The 17,658-nt window shown below is 40.0% G+C and overlaps 1 protein-coding gene across 1 annotated transcript in view; it reads left to right on the top strand.

Annotated features, from left to right (window-relative positions):
• UNC80 (unc-80 subunit of NALCN channel complex) overlaps positions 1-17,658 on the top strand; it is a 3,271,126-nt gene that overhangs the window by 1,182,383 nt on the left and 2,071,085 nt on the right. The window contains exon 20 of the mRNA XM_085648598.1: positions 4,695-4,851. Coding sequence (XP_085504724.1) covers positions 4,695-4,851 — 157 coding nt within the window. The remainder of the gene's footprint in view (positions 1-4,694; positions 4,852-17,658) is intronic.

Genomic DNA, 17,658 nt, shown 5'->3' with positions numbered 1-17,658 from the left:
GAATCCCAATATTGTCCACACCAGACTTATGGGCCCACCCTTTGAGCCATTGCACAAATGTGAGCTGCAATTTCTCACTTGGAAAGTCGTTTTCCTCATAGCTGTTACATTACTGAGGAGAATAGGTGAGCTTCAGGCACTAACCATAGAGGAATCTTGTTTACAAGTAAACCAAACCAAAGTGGTTCTTCGGACTAATCCTGAATTTCTACCCAGGGTGATTTCTGCCTTCCACATCAACCAATCTGTTGAGTTACCTGTTTTCTTCCCTCAACCAAATTCTGTGGCACAATGTGCTCTACACACCTTAGACGTTAGGAGCATTACTATATTACATAGAAAGGACAAAACCTTTCCATAAGACAAAACAACTCTTTGTGGCTTTTGCCCCACCTCATAAAGGCAATCCCATCTCAACATCGGGTATTGCATGGTGGATAGTCAAATGCATTCAGACATGCTATGCAAAAGCAAAACGAACATTAACAATTCCCCCTAGAGCGCACTCCATTCACAAACTAGGAACTTCTATGGCTTTCTTAGGAAACATCCCCATAGATGACATCTGCAAAGATGCAACATGGTCTACACCTCACACATTCACAAAACACTATTGTGTAGATGTGTTAGCAAGACAGCAAGCTAGTGTGGGCCAGGCAGTTCTACGTACACCCTTTCAAAACTCTGCAACAGCTACAGGTTAGCCACCGCTTTGGGAGATTACTGCTATATAGTCTATTCAAAGCCTGTGATCTACAGCTCACATGCACCGAACGGAAAATGCTACTTACCCGGTAAGTAAGTAAGAAAGTAATCTTTATTGCTTGATTAATAAAAACCTTAGCAAACTGCATATAAAAAACACATATAACGACGTAAAACAGTGCTAAGTCTGTTAAAATTGCAGTAATTTCATAAAAATACAAAAATATAAAATGTGCATACAGTACTGAAGATATATGTTAATATGTGTGTCATGTTTAAACACACAATGGCTGCTGTGGGACTGTCCTCCGTAAAGTTAACCTAGGTTCAAGTATCTGTGTGATTAAGTATCAAATCATTGCCTGGTTAAGTGTAGTCTAAAAATGATCCTTCCTAGTGAACAGATGCCAAAATGAGTTAGCAGCAACCTAGGATTCAAGCCAGTTAGTTGGGGATTGTCAGGTTTAGTTTTGTTTTTACAATTTTCATAAAGCGTACACAACTACAGGCTAGCCGAACGTCACCCCCCTCGAAGCAGTCCATCACCGCCTGTCTGCAAGACCGTATTCGGTTTTCGTTCAGACGCGGCTTTAGGAGCTGTCTTTGTTCAAGATCTAAGCTCTTACAGAGGCACAATAGATGTAGGTCATCCTCTTCTGGGTTATCGCATAGTCTGCAGTTGGGGGCTGAATGAGCGCGTTTCCATGGCGGTAAATGTGGTTTTGCCGGTAGAATCCCCAGCCTCATTGCCATAAGGCTTTCCTTCATACTTCTCGAGAAGCTTGTACTTAAATATGGCTGTGGAACGCTTCTCGAGTAGCTCTGAATCACAAACTAGCTGTGTGCCCTCTTATTTTTGTCTGTTTTATTTTTCTAGGGAAATAATCTTCACCGATTTATTCACCAAGGCTTTAAAACTGTTATAAGGAAGATCAGATTTCCTCAAGTCTGGTAAAACGAGCAGCCTTAATCCTGACTGAAGATAAGCCATAGCGGGGCAATCAGTTTTTCTGGTCATCTCTTTCCACAAGTATGAGTTTATGGAACCAGGATTTGCACTCTTTATTTTGTACCAGCATTTGGCGTAAGCACCCTTCCTTGTTATTTGCTGCTTTTGTAGGCCAAGCTCCAGCCTTATTTGTGTTTGAGAAGTGTATTGTGGGTGATTGATTATTATTCTAACAGCTTTGGAGACCACCTTATCCAGAGTTGCTTCGTCTTTCCCTCTCATTGATTCGCTGCCATACGTGATTTTAGGTAGAAGCCTTGCTATGAGTACTTCCAGTAGAGGGATAAGATTGGGGCCAGTTATTTTGTGGTTGATGTTTTTTAGCATAACATCCAAAATGGTTCCTCTTCCTTGAATAGCCACTTTTTGTTGGTGGTACATTTCCATGCTATCAAACATAATTCCCAGATATTTGTAGCTTTTTAGAATCTCCAGTTGCCTGCTCCCCAACCACCATCTGAGTTGGTTTGTGGTGCTTTGTTGGTTAAAGATCATTACTTTGGATTTCTCATGATTTATGCTTAATCCGTTCTTTATGGCAAAGTTGCTTGTGACATTTATCAAATGCTGCAGCTTGATTTGAACCCATGTCTTGTAGTGGAGCAGGATTAGCTGGTTCAGAAGGGTTGGAGCTATTTTCCACCCGGATAGCTTAGCCCACAATTTCCCTCGGTTGACGCAATCAAAAGCAGTTTTGTAGTCAATAAAACAAACAAAGGTTTGTTAATTGCTTTTGTTGCGTCAATTAAAAGTGAGAGACCGAGAATGTTTGTAGTTGTTCCCAGGTTTTTCTGAAAGCCTGTTTGGTTGATTGGGATTAGATCGTTTTCCCCTGCCCACTCAGTTAATTGTGCAAGTAGCAGGCCGGCGTAGTATTTGTCAATTAGCGCAATGAGTCTACAGTTCTTTGGTTCATTCTTGCTACCTTTCTTGTGGATAGGTGAGATGATCGATTCTCTCCAAGAATCTGGTATTTTTCCGGTTTCCAAAATTATGTTGAAAACTGATAGTAATGCTCCGGCCCAGTAGGTTGTGTCCTGCTTATATACTATTGGGGGGAGCCCATTAGGGCCAGGCGCTCCTTCGTTTCAGCTTTTTGAGATTCTGTCCACAATCGCTTTAAGTGAGAAGAAGGGTGTAGGCTGTGGCCCGCGTTGCTTTAGGGTTGCCACTCGCTCTGACAATCCACTTTATCTTGTGTGTTTTCGCCGTCTTCCGTGTTAAAGTGACCCTGTAGGTATTTTACCCAGGCGTCCTCCGTTATTTGTGAATTAATTCCTGGTGCCGTTGGGTTCTCTATTCTCTTGACTGGCCAGTCTGCATCTGTTCTTGGCATGTAGAGCTGTAGATTCACATGCCCCCACCCACCTCCCTGGGTACCTATACCTGTTGCAGTGATATCTTCCTTAGATACATACACATGGACATCTCTATTCTACTACTCTTACTAACTACATTATCACCCTCTGCGGGAAAACAATCTAACAATGGAGTGCGCACTATCACAGAAAGGAGGAGTCACCTACCTCGTGACTGGAAAAGACTTCTTCAAAGGAAAACAAAGTGCAAACATCCGGACCCAAAACTAGATGGCAGGCTATGCAAAGCATGTGAATCTATAGCTCTACATACCAAGAACAGATGCGTCCTGGGTAAGTAGCATTTTCCTTTTAACGCCAAAATGCAAGATATTGTTAATTCCGTGCCTCCATTGTTTTCTGTGTGAGTGTGTTGAAGTTCCAGTGGTTAGCCATATGTGGTGCTTGACTTACTGTTTTTTTAATTTGCAACTTACCTTTAGTCCATAATTATTCACCTTTAATTATTTGCAATATCAGAATGTAAGAAAATGTATACAGTATGCTCCCGAATGTATACATTAATTAATTATTGTTGATTTTTTTCACTTGATACAATGGATTTGGCTATATTGTACATTAGGGTCATTGTAAGACCTTTCCGTTTTGCGGCTCGCAAAACTGAATGTATTAATGTGTCTCAGACACAATTAGCGATTCCCAATGGGGTAGCAAATTACCTGCTTCATCAATATTCATGAGGCATTTAGCAATGTGCAACCCATCGGGAATAGGCTACAATCACAGAGATGGTGGCCTGTTCGGAACAGAGGACCATCATGTCTGTGTTTGCTTTTTAAATAAAGCTACTTATTTTTTTTTCATATACAACATATTTTCTTTAAAGGAAAACAGGATGCTTTCAAAAGAAAAAAATGAAGTTGTCTTTTCATTTTTAAGGGCAGCATTGCCTGCTCTTAAAAAACTATTTTCACATACATTCACAAGGGGGAACGGGACCCCTGGGGACCCCTTCCCGTTTGCTACTGGCTTACCACCTACTTGAAGTAAGGGGTAACTGCGATTGTTCTCCATCGCAAAACAATCGTGCATACCAGTACCTTGGCACATCCCTTCCTAATATAAACTCGCAAACCTTATTTTTCTAGTTGGCAATAGGTTACTGACTCGCAAAATACGATTTGCAGATGCTACAACCTTTTTTAACTGTCTCAAACGGCTCTATTTCCTGTTTGCGACCAATAAAAATGAACGTACATCTGGCCCTTAGTTTTCACAAATCGAGCAGAGTAGGTATGGGTATTTTCTATTCCACTTGTACTTTATAAGGAACCTGCCCATATTGTACACATCTAACGATAACTAGAGCACTATAATTTCGAAGGTCAGTTCAGCATTCTATAAAGATCACACTGGTGTTTAGGTTCACCGCATCAAAACAATAGCAGCTCGGAAATCCAATTAGTCAGCACATACTACGATCTCTACACAGAGAGAAGCAACCATCAACTCACCACCTATTAGTCCGGTAAATGTGGCACGTAGCCATGCAGTGAATGTCAGATTGCAACATTTCTTCATGGTCTGCCACTTGGGTGAATGTGCAGTACAGTACCACTTTCTCCAGAGAGAGTGCTAACATTTTAACTTTTATTTTGCAGGTAAAGTTCACAAGTGCAGTGAAACTGTCAGAAGCTGGAACTGGTGGAGGCTTGGACAATGGACGAGATGATGAGGAGAATTTCTTCAAGCGTCTTGGTAAATGGCGCTCCGGTCGAAGGAACACATCCAAGGTCCATCACACAGAAGAAAAAGATGGTTAGATATCAGGGGTCTATTTTTCTGTTCTTTTTTACTTTTACTTTCTTCCTCCTTTCTCTTTTATTTTTGAAAAGATCGTTATCCCCTTTTTCTTTTCCATGTTTTTTGTGTCCATTCTGTTCTTTCACCTACCTTTTCATTTTTCTCTCTATAATCTTTCTTTTCCTTTTTATTCTTCTTTCAGTTCCTTTTTTGATTTAACCAAAAGTCTCTAGAGAAGTAGCACCCACTATTAAACCTCCCCACCCCACACCCATCCTTCCAAAACTATATACACGTATATATAGATATATATACTTCTTCTGAGGCATTTTCTAAGGTTATGAGCCTGGACTCACTTGAGTACAGATATTTATTTTTTTGCCTGCAGCATGCAAAACATTTTTTAAAAAGTGTCATTGAATGGCTCATCCTGAGACAGGGAGTGAAAAGAGAGACGAATGCCTCAATATGAATGATGGATGCACTGTCAGCTTCACTGGCAGCTACTGCTTTGCTTTTCTAGAAGAGCTCAGCGTTTCTGAAATAGAACTCCCTGCACAGACCTTGTTTTAATTATCTATTTTCTTCTGTGTTTGCATGTTCAGCATCTGCATACCATTTCTAATAGAGACATTGCCCCTTTTACTTGGATGAGGGATGTATGCAGGCTGTGCTATCGGATTTGAAATGAATATTACATTGGGAGAATTCTTCTACAGCTGTATACAGAAAGAAGCAAAACCAAAAGTGGTCAAGGAAAAGACATAGGGCCCGATTTAATTTTTGGCTGACGGAGTAGTCCCCATTGACCTGGCGGAGGACTTTAGATCTGCCAGGCCGTGACTACTCCATTTGCCAAATGTATAAATGCCTACCTAGTAGGCAGTTATTAATAACTGACTGTTGATGCATTGTATTGTTTGTTACTGGGCTGCGTTGGAAGGACTCAGCCCTGTAACAAACAGTATTTTTTTTTCTTTTCAAAAAGAAAATCCTAAAACAGGATTTTCTTTTTGTAAAGAAAAAAAGTAAAACTTGCCTCATCATGGGAGGCTTCTGCCATGGTGGGGGGATGGGGGGGGGGGGGGGGAATATTCAAATGTTTTTACTGTTCCTTACCGCCAGGTATTACCTGTTGTAAGGAACAGTAAAAAAATTACTACATGTTTGCCCATCCAAATTGGGTGGGCGGCCATTTTCTCTAAGAGCCCTTACTCCCCAGGGACATAGGAGGGGATTAATCCCAGTGGAGACAGAGTAGTCTCAGCCGTGATTAACCCGAAGGTCCGCCCGCATCTTTATGTGGGGGACAGACCGCATTATTGATGTGAGGATACTCCATCACCGTTGCAACGGATTACATTTACAGCCAAGAATTAAATCAGGCCCATAGTCTGTAGATGGAGTGTGACATGTTCAGCTGTTTGTCTGGAATAAATGGCTTAATGAGTGAATGACTGTGTATTTAATTTGTATAAGATTCCTAACATTTAACAAATTACATGGCTTGATGGCAAGTGCTGCTACTGCAATGTAGAGGATTTGGCATAGTTCTTATTTCTGGAAAATATGGTGTTGAAACTAATGCGTGCCATTCCCTCTGTACCACTGTAAATGTATTTATTATTATGCATTTGTGAACATGACCCTTCAAAGATTCCTTAAAAGCTTTTTGACAGATCGAAAAAACATTTTAATCGTCAAAAAGATACAAACAATAAAATCAACGTCTCATAAAACAACAGTTAGTCAAATGATCAATAATAAAAGACAATACAATCTGTTGCTTGAATAATTAAAACAGTATATTGTACCTCCATCTTCCCCTATACCTCAGTTTGCTGTACTTGTACTAATAATTTTTGCCTGATAGACCATGCTGCATAGAGGAATTTAGAGACGCACAACCCCAGGTGAGGAGTCGCTCTTACAGATCCTAAGGGCATTTATTTGAACTTTAAGAGTTAAAATCTGACATAGGGGAACAAGCCACCTGCACCTAGGGGTTACATACTTGGAGCAAAAGAACATCAAATGTTCCTCAGTTTCATCAGTGGAGGGACAAAAGCTGCAACTTGGCGAACCTATCTGGTAAACGCAGCTATTGGCAGAATCCCATGTATGAACTGCAGAAACAAAATATCAGCAAGCACTGGGCGAATATTTCAAGAAATTCCTCAGCTTTGTGCACTGATTTGTGCATTAAAAAGGACCTTGAGAGCCTCTCTCTATGAATCGACTGTTATATTTTTGCAGCTATCAGCTCCCAATACCTACGTTTTACCATATGGGCTGTATTAGCTGGAATGGACGATGGATCCTCCCAAACCTCCTGTGGACCCAGCTCTGTCCAAGCTCTTTTTCCGTGACTCAGCCACTTAATCTCGTAGGAAGATTGGAGTGCCATAGTGTCACTAAGGCCCAGTCTGTAGTCTTGGAGGTCCCTTGTGGTCCAAATGCACACCCAATATAACAATGGTCTCATAGTTGCCAGTACTGCAACAAAATCAATGCCAAGATCCAGTGCTAGAGGCAACAGAGTGATAGCTTTATTAAAGTTGTTCTCTGTGATACCCAAGGTGCTCAGATTACAGTAACCCCATAATTCCGCCCCGTATAGAGCCACTCTTTGCACCTGCATCAAATCAATTTCTTTATCTGGGACAATGGGGAACCACTGAGACTATCTGACCATCCTAATATCTGGAACTGGCCAATCTTACCCCTAAATAGTCTAATTAGTTTACCCTCTCCAATACTCCTAACTGTACTTTTCACCTGCTTCCTCTTGGTATAAATTATCAATTTCGTTTTGGTATATTAACCTCAAGATCATAGTCCTTTGAGAATGTACAAAAACTGTCAACAAGGTTTTGTAGGCACACTCGTTTTTGCCAATAAGGCAGTATCATCGGCATGAAAAAGTTCCGGAATTTTCCGCACAGTAGGAGGGTCATTGGCAGAGTTATTTCGATATTTTACGCAGTTGAATATGACCCAATGGCGCTATAGTTCTTCACAGTAAAAGAGTAGAAAGCAACACATTAAAAGCTAAATCAATGAAAACAAAAACAGGACCAAAACTGAAAACATGCTTGCTGCAAGTAATCAAGCTCTCGAAGTGCATAAGCGCAGTAGGAGCTCACAAATGCAAAATCTTTGAAAGAGTAGTTTCAACGCAAATGCGAAGGTGTCCAAAAAGTTAGTGCTTCATAGATTTGAGGAGAGATTTACAAATTCTAGTTGCTCACCTACTGAAGGATTGTGCCATTGTGTGTACCAGTTGAAAAGTAAGATGTTCTAGAAGTAGTGTTTCTGAACTTCATAAGGATCTGCATCCACCAGACATTTTCAGTTTGACTGTAAGGTAGCAGGTTAGGCCGTATGTATTACCCTGTATGTAATACACGTCTTGTGGATAGCCCTGGCTTCTATGGTTATTCATTGAAGAAATAATAATACTGCTGCAATTTGGTCAAATCTCCTAGTTCCAGAGATGAAAAGTGCTGTGGCACGAAGCACTGCTGTAGGTGGGGCAAGGTGCATTTAGGAAACTCAGTAAAGGAGAGTTGCATAATCGTACCTGGAATCGGAACTGGAATAGAGTCTTAAGATCACTTTTGCGGATGAACTTGGCAAATTTGTTGATTTGCGTTTGTAAATTGAGTCTGTTTCATGAATAACCCCCAGAGATCTATCATTGTCATAGATGGTTAGCTTGCAGTCATAAATCCCATAGACATCAATCCAGCATTGGACAGGTATGGTCAAATGTCTGAGTGAGTAGAAATGCAGTTGTTAAGTGCTTATTTTTCAGATGAAAGTAGGTCAGTCAATATTTAAACACTTGTATTGTATGTGAAACAGGTTGGACATCTTTGAGAGAGGCGATATAAATATATCTTTGTGTACCATGAGCAGGGACGTAGCTTATGGGGTGGGGGTGTTTGAGGTGTTACATCCCCCTAATGTTTTTTCGGTAAATAGATGGATACAGCTGCTTTCAGTTGGGTATTGTGAGGTGTTTGTCGGAATTCACCAAAAATTGAACACTCACATCCCCCCCAGTCATACTGACCTAGCTTACAATGAGATAGAGCCAGCTGAGAGACACTGGCTCCAGAACAAACCCTAATTTGAAATGCGTTCATTATTTGAGTTTAGCATGTGATACATTCTAGAAGTAGCTGTGTTTTGTAATTGGCAGCTAATCAAAGGTTCAGGGTAGATACACTTTATAAAGAGGTCTACTTAAATATAGTAGCTATCCCTTAGCCTCGGAATTCTCTGCTGGACGACTGTGGACCTTGGAATCGGGAAGAATATTACCCAATAAATACCCATCAATTCTCTAATCAAATAATATTGTTCCAGAAAAATCCACTCTATGATCGTTCATTGTGAATCAATGTTGTGCATAGATTTTGACAGACGTTTTGAACACTTCCACACAATATTGAGTCAGTTTTGGTTTTATAAATCAAATGTAACAGCCTTGATGGTGACTGATGGCCAACACTTATTCTAGACTGCACATTCCATTTGCATAAAATACAGTGTTCCAGAAAGTTCAGCGGTGACTAGTTATTTGTTCTTGTGTTGCATGGGTTAATGGCACAGACTCATAGCATTTCAAACAACAAATACATGGAAACCGTTGACTACTGTGGAGTTCTAAATGGGTATTGGCAGATTAAAAAGGCGCAAATCCATCCAGCATCTGATATGTTTGGTGTTCCACTTGTGGTAGCCACTCCACCATGTTGTCTTAAATAGCACAGTACTGTGTCTGTTCTACCGGTAAAGTCGACCATGTTTGCTGCAACACAATTTTAGATTATCTCCCCAGAATCCCTTATTAATTCTATAGGTACTGGTCAGCAATGCCATTTAGAACAAATTGCCTTTTTTGAAAGGTTGTGTGCTTGTGTGTGTTTGTCCTTGAAAGTAACATGATAAATTACAGTTTGTGTGAGGTAACATTCTCATATAGCATGTGTGTAGGATTGTGATTAACAACACCTATCAGGGTGAATGAAAATGCAAAAGGGGGTTCAATTTCAGTTGGGTCCTAGACCCCCCTATAATAGTTATTCAAGGGGCAATATCTCTGGCTTTAGTTCATCTTTTCCTAATTCTGTCCATTTGTGACATTGTGCTGTGAGACCATTCTGCTGTCTGTCCTTGTGTCTGTCTGTCTCTCTCTTTCTATATGGAACACTTCTCCTTTTCAAAATCTGACCTGCCAGTTACAACACAATGCCACTAAATGGCAGGTATACATATACTTCCGGTAAAAATGATAAAAGCACAAGTCTTGCCCATCTCTTCATCACTTGACTCTCTTGTGATATGTTACGGGCTGGCCTCTGGGATGAGTATAGGTGATGAATTGAGCAGACAAGGTAAAGGCAGCCCCAAAAAAGTATTGATGAGAAGCTTGAGATAAACAGCACAGGAATAAATGGGGTTTACAATGAGGAATTGTTTCATTCTGATGGATTCCGTACTTTTAAACAGATCAAACCTAACATTAGAAGGATGATTCCTGAGCTTTCCTTATAGTGAAAGAAATTGTTCCAGTTTGAACCATGTTTTAAATAGGTTTCACAATTAGGAAACTCAATTCAGAACAAAACTTTTAGCTTCACCCATATCCTAAACTACAATCAAGATGATTAGGCACAATTAGTTAGGGTCCAAAGGTTTTTTGTAAGGATTTTACATAACTTTCTTGCATTTTGCATACTAATATTACAAAACATTTGAGCCATTAAATGAGTGTAGAAACTGTAAAATAACCTAGCTAGGAAGTAATTCTATACATAAGAGGCAAATGAATATGGAAGGACTCTATCTAATTGCATGCCAGGAGCATGGCATACATTTTTTTAAGCAATTCTTTATTAAACATTTAAAGTATGATTAGAGTACAAGGCACAGGTGAAATCAGCCATCAAACAACTTACCCATATTCGGTGGTGGATTCCTTAGGCCACGTACAGCGGAAAAGCCTTAGCGCAAGTCTTCAACAAAGAGAATAAAAATGGAAGACTATTGGGAATAATAGCACCTGCTGACGTCTAGGAGGCTGTCTTCTTTTCTGTGTGCATACATGGGAGATTCTTATGTCTGTCCCATACATGACATGTACAAGATTCTAAACTGTGTGTTCTCCAGCTTGTGCACCCTGAATAAGAAAGCCTACAAATTCACAACTGTGTTGCCACAGTTTTCTGAAGCTTCTCTAGTTTCCTACAACTCCATTGTTTCTTTTCTCTCAATCTCTCTTTTAGCCTTCTAGTAATGACCTTCAACATTCTTGCTATTTCTACAGTCTTCTCCTTTCTGATCATCATTTTAAGAAGTTCCAATGGGATTCTAGCCTGTTTTTCAAAAATAGAAACCAGTACCATCAACACTGTGTTGACTCCTAGAGACAGAGTAGTGAGTCAGATCAAGTTCTGTCAATTGAATTTGCCAGTCCTGACAGATTGCAAAGCCATACATACAGCTATGAGTGGCATGGATGCCCTAGCTATCAACACTCAAATGTGTAGCCTTCATGAAAAGTTGGAAGTATTAGAAATGGGTATTGCGGTTATTAAATGCAAATTTAAAGAAGACCAAGTCCGTAGGAATTAAGGCACTTTGTCCAGTGCTATGAATGCATGGTCCGTGGTCACTTTACCATCTCTTTCAAAATTCAGAGAGGGACCAAAGAATTATCAAATGTTTGTCAATCAATGCCAATTGCATTATATGTTTGAATGGGAAGCAAAGATTTCCTTTGTTCTGGGCAATTTAACTGGAGACGCTGCTTTATAGGTGACACCAGTTGTCACAGTCCAGTTCCTCTGGAGCAGCAGTTTCCTAGTATCACACTTTTCAGCAGCATTGATTCCAATTTTAAGACTACTTGGAAGATCAGTGTGGCCAAACGAGGGCAAGGGATTTATGGAGGGTGCGGTGTGTGGGAGATCTGGAAAGAGATGTCAAACATAGTTGAGATTACTTTTCCTGAAACATGTTATATTCAACAATATTGCATTATATACAAGTTTGTTAAGTACTGCAGTCAAGACTCTGTACCTTTGGAATGTCAAGTACTCACAACTCAATGAGAATGTCAAAGAGATGCTGGCTCTGCATCACTTAACCCACAATCTTGCCACGACCTGATCAACAACTTCTTTCCACTATGTCATTTTGTTGTGTCCTCAAGTCTGGTTTACTTTCACAAGTAAAAAAGTTGTTAGTTGAAGATTTTCAAATCTTGAATGTGATTAGCACAGATTAACGTAAGCTCCTGCAACAAAAGGTTATGACTGTTGTAGACTTTATATACTCTGATTCTGCTTTACCTTTTCTGTTCTTCGATGGCCCCCCTGAACTTTGCCTGAGTGTAACCTATTACTCGTGTGATCTATATCTACTTGATTCTCCTTGTAATTGTATTGCATGCTCCCCATCAGTCCATATCAAATGTCCTCTCTCTCACTAAGTTGGTAAGCAATCTTCTCCTCACATGAATAGGCTTTGCTTCAAACTTCTTGAGTCCTTGTCAAGCTCTTCACTCCTGGGCACTTCAAATGCCGAAATCCTTACCTTCAAGGACAAAGCATCCTCCCCTTGAACTGTCTTTCTTTCGGCAAATTCCTGAATAACAGATTCGGTATACAGGCTGTGGCCATTTATATAACTGCTTATTCAGAATGGTTGTAAAGATTTCAGAAAATATTTTGAGATCTTATTCTTTTTTGAGATTGCAGTGGCCCATGCTCCTCACCTTACCTTGTAGTGCTCCACCGCCATTTGGAGCAAGTTTTAAATGGCATAAGAGAGAAGTGTGCCTTTCCACAACACCTCTTCCTGCCATACATGTCTTTAACCTTGCAGCTATGAATTCCAAGATGGCAATACAGGCGCAGGGTTCCCAGGGTTCCAGTGAATCCAATCATTGCTAAACCTAAACATGAGAAAAACACGAAAGACTTTCAAGTTCCATGTGTTAATACTGTGGCAAGATTAATAATTTTATTAGAGCATGCCCTGTTGGTCCTTGATAGTGAAACGAAAGAGTTCAGCTTTAAGGGTGTAGTCAGTTCCGTGCAAAATTGTAAAATAACACCTGATTACCATTGCTTTATGAGATCTATTTACACTTGCCTCAAAGTTCAGCTATCATAGATTCTGGTGCCTCTGGGAATTATATTGATGATAAGTTTTCGGTACTTTGGAAATCACACACCTCACAAAGGAATTACCTGAAGAAAAAAAAGCAGTTTTGGTATGCCTTGTGCTTCTGTTCAGATAACACATATGACTCCAAAGTTATTGACATGTCAGATACATGAAAAATGCATCTTCTTCGATTTGATACAAATTGTCATTTCATTTGAAGATTGCACTGGAAATTGGCTGTAATATAGTTGCTGCATCTTCCTTGCCACCTGGATAGCAAGACTACTGAGAAATATTCAGTGAAAAAGAAACCAAGCAATTACCATCTATCCTAGAGATCTTAAAACCAAATGCACCTATTTAACATCTAAAACTCTTAGCACTTGATGGGACCAGATCTAAAACCAAATGCACCTATTTAACATCTAAAAATCTTAGCACTTGATGGGACCAGAAAAAGTAGTATTAAAACATATATTGAAAACAGTTTAAAGAAGATGTTTATTAGAGTCAAGTCTCCTGCTGTGACAACCACTCTATCAATGAATCAGAAATAGACCTACTACCTTGCATCATTTATTGAGAATTAAATTAGTTAACCATTAAAAATAGGCATAGCTTACCATTAATTCAAACTATGATTACAAAGGGTGCATGTTGGTATACCAAACTTTTCTGAGAGTTTCCTACAATTTAGTTAGAATTGGGCCAGAAGAGTAATGAAAAATGGCATTTCATTCTTAGTTACTGTAAATATTTGGCTATCTTTGATTATGTTGTCCGTACTGTGTGATGTCTCCTCTACTTTCCAATGTTTCATCAATTACATTTTACAGGACTTAATCAGAAAGTTTATTGCCATTTATCTTGATGATATTCTCATCTGTTCTCAAATTTCTCCATAAAATATTCAACATCTCTGCCACGTGTTTGAAAGCTTATGCTAGAATCATCTGTACGCAAAGCTAAGGAAGGGTTCTTTCAATCAACCAGAAATTGAGTATTTAAATTTCCAACCCAGACAGAGATAGGTGGCAAAGGATAAAAAAAGCGATCTAATTAGCAAGGAACTATTACATAAAATGTGAAAGATCTTTAAAGATTCTTAGGGTTTCATAACTTTTATAGAAAATATGTTCTAAATTGTTCTCAGCTTATACAACATCTCTCACGGCTCACAAGGAAACCTTAATCATATATTTGGACCAAATAAACTGATTCTGTCTTCCAAATTTTGAGACAACATTTTATTCATGCTTCTATCCCAGCTCATCCTAACAAAACAAAACTATTTATCATAGAGACAAGTGTGTCCAATTCAGCTATTGGTGCAGTTTTGTTGCAAAACAAACAAAAACGACACAGAACCCCATCCTGTATCTTATTTTTCACAGCTTCCAACTCCAGCAGGAATTAATTACACAATCCTTAAAAAATAATTATTATCCATCAGAGGAGCCTTCCTTTTAAAGGAGCCTTTTTTTGAAGTCACCTCATCAAGTAAAAGTGCTCACAGAGCACAAGCATTCGTACAAGGAAATGTATAAATCAAAGATTGATATGACTGATGATTGTTTGCACGATTTCAGTGTGTAATAAAATACACTCCATGAAAAATAGTCAGATGCACTATTTCAAGGATAGAAAAGATTGAAATTCTTGACACATCCACCATCTTTCCAGCCCATCAAATCATGGCTACTAATTTTGGTAAAGGCGTTAAAATGTTAAGAGATGCCTTTCATAAGGATAAACAAATCCTATTGTTAAAAAAAATGATATTGGCATCGGTTCACAAGAAAAGGTTTACTTTTCCGCCAGAAAACATTAGTAGTTCCTGCAGGAACAACTTGTCATTTAGCTTTACACTGGTGTAATAATTCTCCCACTGTGAGATATTTGGACAGTACAAAAGAATACAATTAATTTCCCTTTATTTCTGGTGCCCAGATGTGAAGGAAGATGCCTATTGTTATATACAAACTTTTGTAATTAGTGCTACCTTAAAACATCCACAGAGGAAAGAAAAATTAATAAATTACTTACATTTTTCAGATTTTGATAGATATGTAATCTGAAAAGATGACTATCATTACAGTGGTTATTGTCAGTACAACCAAAATCGCCTATTTTTCTGCATCCTCTCAGATGCCAACATCCAAGGGCTGTGTTGTTCAGTTCCTCAAAGAAATATATTTATTACATGACCTTCCTGCTACCGTTTCTCAGATGGGGAAACTAGTTTACTGAAAAATGTTGGCAAGAATGATCATGCCTTTTACAAAGTAAATTATAATGTCATTATCTTATCATCCACAAACAGGAGGCCAAACTGAAAGTCTCACTAAAACATTTGGAGCAATAGCTCAGCTGCTTTGCTGATAATCCACCAGACTTGTGGTATTCCTATTTAGCCTTTGCTGAATTTGCATAAATTAACACTTTACATACATCACTGGGATCATCACCTTTCTATTGTACGTATGCGTATCATCCACGATTCTTGCCAATACCAAACCTGCCAAGTCAAGCTCCAGCGGCATCAGATATTTTTAAGTCTTTACATAAAATTCAACAGGTTAGGCATAAACGTTTAAAAGAAGCAAAATAAGGCTGAAAACAAGAACTAACCCAGTTACAGTATCATCTAGAGTTATTGATTTGGCTTTCAACATGAACTCTTCAATTGCTAAAGAAACATGGAAAACTATCTCCCAGATATACTGGTCCATTTCATATTATCAAGGTTATGAATCCAATAGATATGGCATTGAAACCACCACCAAAATGAAAGCTTAGGAGCAGTGTATAAATGTTAATTCATATTCTAGGTTCCACGTAAAAGCTGTACAGATCATTGAGAATGGAAAAGCTTAATTGCATGAAATTGAGACAATAGCCACTGGAAATATAGCCATATTATGGGGGATAGTCCAGAGAAAGTTGTATTTGAAAGAGCACAAAGAGGGAAGTCAGAAAGGGGACATCAGTATAGGTGTGTATCTGGGTAAAGTTTAGGGTTTCAGACTCTGTGACTAATCATAATGGATAACAAGCAGCAGATAGAGTCTAGAGGGCAGCTGGGAGATCGGTATGGGATTAAAAGGAATCATGTTTCTGAAAGAGACTTCTAACCACAACCACAGATTCCTCACCTTAGAATATTCCCCAGGTGCCAGACTGGATCCAGAAAGTCTTCAGGAGTACCTCTGCGTGCTGGTCGGTGGATTTGAGCTGCTTCAGAGAACTACTGAGGGTATTTTTTGGCCATTATTTTAACCCTTCTGCCAGTTCTTTTTGAGCTTTGCTCCCAGTGTGCAAGGGATATCAAACAAACTCAAAGGATTTAAGCCATGTGAGGAATGTCACAGACAAATGTCTGTCTCTGACCAACACTTGGTTGTTGCCTTGGGTCGAACCATGACCTCAAGAACTGTGCTGACTGCAAGTCGATGCATCTCAAAGTGATTCGTGAGTGAGTCATGAAGATCTTGGCTGCACTGCAGAAGAAGACTCCGATCTCGGTCCCAATCCCGAGGGAGATCTTGAGCCGATTCTGCTGACTGATAGATGGGCAGAAGCCGCACAGTTCACCATTCGCTGTGGACTGGACACCACCGACTCACTAGGCAGGGCATGGCCACAACAGTGGCACTCCGCTCCATTCCTGGCTAATTTCGACAAGGTTTTTTTAGTTGATGTCCAATCTTCCCTGATAGATATGCTCTTTGACGGCTCCTGCCTATTGGGCAGTAAGATCAAAATCAAGCATGAGCCCATTAAGGAGACTCGAATAACCACCAGATCCATAGCCTCTCCTTGGGTTCCAAACAACAGCAACAATACTCTTTTTGCTCCTTCTTTGGCCAAGGCCAAGGCTTACATATGCATCCGCAGTTCCAGCCGTACCAAGCAGCCAGCAGGCTTCTCAGTCTTTTCAGGGTCAGGCACACAGATCCCACAGAAGATGTGGAACCCACTCCCAGCGTACTGTTCAGTTCTCCATCCTTCCAGCGACCAGCCCCCAAACCTCTTTATTGGGCCTTCAATGCAACATACCCATCCTGTTGGTGGCAGTATCAGACACCACCTGTCCCAATGACAAGCAAAACCTCTGACAAGTGGATTCTCTAAATTGTACAGTGGGGTTATGCCCTTCTAATTCTGGCAATCCAGCAACTCTTGCCACCATCTTTAGAACGGCTGATGGTGGACCTTCTCCTCTTGCTCTGTCAGGAAGTGGAGGCTTTGCTGGCCAAAGGAACCATTGAAAGGGTGCCAGCATCAGAAGTAGGGCGAGGTTGTTATTCCTGCTACTTTCTGGTGCTGAAAAAAGACAGAGGCCTCCAACCTATCCTAGATCTCAACACCTTCCTACGAAAAGAGAAATTCAAGATGCTCACCTGGCTCAGGTTCTGTCTGCCCTGCACCACAGGAACTGGATGGTAGCATTTGACCTCGAGGGCATATATTTCCTTATTCTGAACCCGCAGGCCTACAGGCTTTACCTGTGGTTCACAGTAGGCCAGGCACATTTACAGTTCTCTGCACTCCCCTTTGGCCTCACCAGTGCCCCTCGGGTGTTCACGAAAGTGGTGGCCTTGGTTGCAGCACACCTGTGGAGGTCAGGGGTTCCAG

This window comes from Triturus cristatus, chromosome 3_2 (assembly GCF_964204655.1).
Source record: "Triturus cristatus chromosome 3_2, aTriCri1.1, whole genome shotgun sequence".
Classification (NCBI taxonomy): domain Eukaryota; kingdom Metazoa; phylum Chordata; class Amphibia; order Caudata; family Salamandridae; genus Triturus; species Triturus cristatus.
The sequence above is the reverse complement of the archived record's forward strand: the minus strand, read 5'-3'. Positions and strand labels throughout refer to the sequence as shown.